Here is a 2838-nt window from a genome sequence, read left to right as displayed (position 1 = left end):
ACTCGCGACGACACCGGATCATAGTGCGCGACTTTCTCCGTTAGAGGACTTAACTCTGGCAAGAGGTCCCGCGTCGCGCATACTAGTGAGATGCAGGTCTAGCTCGAAGATATCCTCTGCGTCGAACACACCAGCTACGATGCCTGACTCCGTAAGCAAACGTAATAGATCCTTGACTGCCACCAACCGGTTTATGCAGTAAAATGCTTGCATTTCCTGGCAAGGAGATGAGCTTTGCACACTCCTATAAGGTAATAGCATGGAACCTTATGTGTTGCTCTTCCAATGCTTTTGTAATTCGGCACTCAGATATGGAATGGACAGGTGATGCACTTCAGATTTATTTCGCCCACATGAAAAACGACCAAGGTGGCGATCGTCCACGGGATTCTCGTCATGTCTATGTCAATCCCTTGCAGCCCTCTATCTGCCCCATTCTCGCTCTGGGTCTCTATTGGGCGTCTACAACATTTGATTCAAGTGACCTCTTATTCCCTGGTAGCAGCCAGTATGAGCGATTTTGGAAGTGCTGGCACCGCTTATTATCTGAAGAAGAAGTTGAAGCCGAGCTAAGACGATAGGGCCTTAATCCCAGTGAACTGGGTACGCACTCCATGCGGAAAGGCTCCGCTACATTTTGCTCTTCGGGCTCGACGGCGTGTCCGTCATCGACGGTAGTTCATCTGAGAGCTGGCTGGTCACTTGGCGGTGTCCAGAATACGTACTTACGCTACGAAGCTGCCGGGGACATGCACGTAGGACGGACAGTGGCTGGCTTGCCCACGGAGAGCCACAAGTTTTCTACGTTACCGCCCCACTTCAGTGAAAGCGACGAAACTGTCCAACGTGGGGCTCGCTTGATGTTCCCAGGACTACCGCTAAGGTTGAAGTTCATAGCGGAGTATTGTTTAGCCTCTCTAACCTTTCATCATCGCTACCTGACCCGAGCTATATAACCCAAGCACCCCGTTTTCCTGACGCCTCTTTTTCAAGACGCGGGTCTTCTTTCGTCTCTTACTGAGCGAATACGGTCCGGCGATGGAAGCTCAGACCCCCGCATCCGTCCAACTGGTGTACCACCACATGTGTCGATTTTGTGTGAGATGAGGTGGTTAAAAGAGAGTCTGGTTGCCGCTCTCTCCAAAATTGAGGCAACAAGAACGGGTACAGTAAAAATATTATTACTGAGCTGGAAAAGTGGGCAATTGGAGCGGGCACTGACCACTAACGGTTTAAATGCTGCAATTACGAAGTGTCTACAAGATTGTGGCATTGACGATCTCATACAGAGGCTAAAAGCACCACCAGAACCTCGTACCGACACAGTTGACACAGACTTTGAGCGTACACTAACAGCTGCCTCCATTTCGCTTGCTTAAAGGAAGAGATATGCCGAGTCGTAAGCTGCAAAACGACTGAGCGAGCTCCGGTGTGTAATGAGACATATGGAGAAAGATGATGCCTCGAAGGACACACAAAACAATGAACAGACTATCGAAGAAGCTACGCAAGTCTTCTTCGACTGTGCAGATAGCATCTCAGTCGACCAGACTACTGCTCATTCGCGGAAGCGACGCTGTGGTCAGCTGAGTTGGGCTACAGTTGGCAAACTGCTGCGTAAGAAGCACAAAGCGACTTAGTGCAATAGAAGCTTGATATTTCTCTGTACTTCGAGCCGCATCTAGCCCTCTAAAGTTAAGCTTATGCTTGCAGAACGATAGCTACATGTAGATATGACGTCAAAGTACCGTAAATCCCCTCTAGATTGATCGGGAACTGCCAGCTAAGAATCATTTAACAAGGCACTAAGTGTTAAATTTTAGCTCACATTAAATAATTCCTAATTTTACACTGTTGCGCAGCTAAATCAACTTTGATTTTAAATGTGCACAATCACATTCGGCCTCCCTAAGTATATCCGTTTTCCAGAAATACGCCTAATGCTAGAGATCAGAACGTGAAGACCCGTTGCTCTAGCCGTGACTTGATCTCAAATGAACATCACTACTATACATTCCTCGAATTCCTCACAGCCTCTAAAGCCTCACTTCAGTAAGCATGCAGTTCGAGCCGCCCACCAAGTGACGGTCAACATGACTGATGGTGACAACAGCACTCAGGGTGTCGACGCTAATGGCATTATGACTGGTCGTTGGAAGACTGGACTCTTCGGCTTCACAGACTCGATTGTGCCCAATGGTAACTATGTTTATCTTTGCAACCTAAAGCTTTGAATACCCATTGACAATTCTGGTTTTAATGTGTAGGTGTCATGTCTTGCTGCTGTCCTGGACTCGTGGTGGCTCAAATCTCGGCTCGTCTTGGCCTGATGCCGTTCTACCACGTGCTCGGCTTCTTCGGATGCCTCTACGGTTTGCATCTTATCGCGTTGCTCACTCACAGTTGCTTCTTCGACTTTCTCTCCTGGCTGTGCGCTGTTATCTCGGCGCTATGCATTATGCGGTTGCGCTGGCAAATCCGAACGCTCTTTAGCATCCCCGGCTCGCGCGCTGAGGACGCCGCTTTCAGCTTCTGCTGCGGCTGCTGCTCAGTCGGGCAGATGGCCTCGCAAGTCGAGTCGTACGAACCCGGCTTCTTTAACTTCGCACCGCGTGCCACACTCCCGGGCTACTCGCTGAGCTAGGTGCTCTACCGGTAGGATACCATCTTGAGGTGTCCTAGACACAACTGGAATTCCGCGATAAATTAATGAAATCAACACTTTATATTTACTGCATATCTATGAACTGTGAAGGTTCTTCTGGCATGGTCTCCGATATAAAATACTTGACCCAGGACGTATGATACAGACGGTCTCCCGCTACGCTTCGCGGCCAT

General features: G+C 49.1%; 1 protein-coding gene across 1 annotated transcript; it reads left to right on the top strand.

Annotated features, from left to right (window-relative positions):
- Positions 1 to 1994: 1994 nt before the first annotated feature.
- PITG_21794 (uncharacterized protein) lies at positions 1995 to 2677 on the top strand (the record flags this gene model as incomplete). The annotated part of the gene is made up of 2 exons (XM_002996868.1): positions 1995 to 2199; positions 2268 to 2677. 2 exons carry the CDS (start codon positions 1995 to 1997, stop codon positions 2642 to 2644), a joined length of 582 nt encoding a protein of 193 aa, XP_002996914.1.
- Between the last annotated feature and the right edge of the window lie 161 nt (positions 2678 to 2838).

The sequence above is a fragment of the Phytophthora infestans genome, genomic scaffold, assembly GCF_000142945.1.
Source record: "Phytophthora infestans T30-4 supercont1.714 genomic scaffold, whole genome shotgun sequence".
Lineage (NCBI taxonomy): Eukaryota > Oomycota > Peronosporomycetes > Peronosporales > Peronosporaceae > Phytophthora > Phytophthora infestans.
The sequence above is the reverse complement of the archived record's forward strand: the minus strand, read 5'-3'. Positions and strand labels throughout refer to the sequence as shown.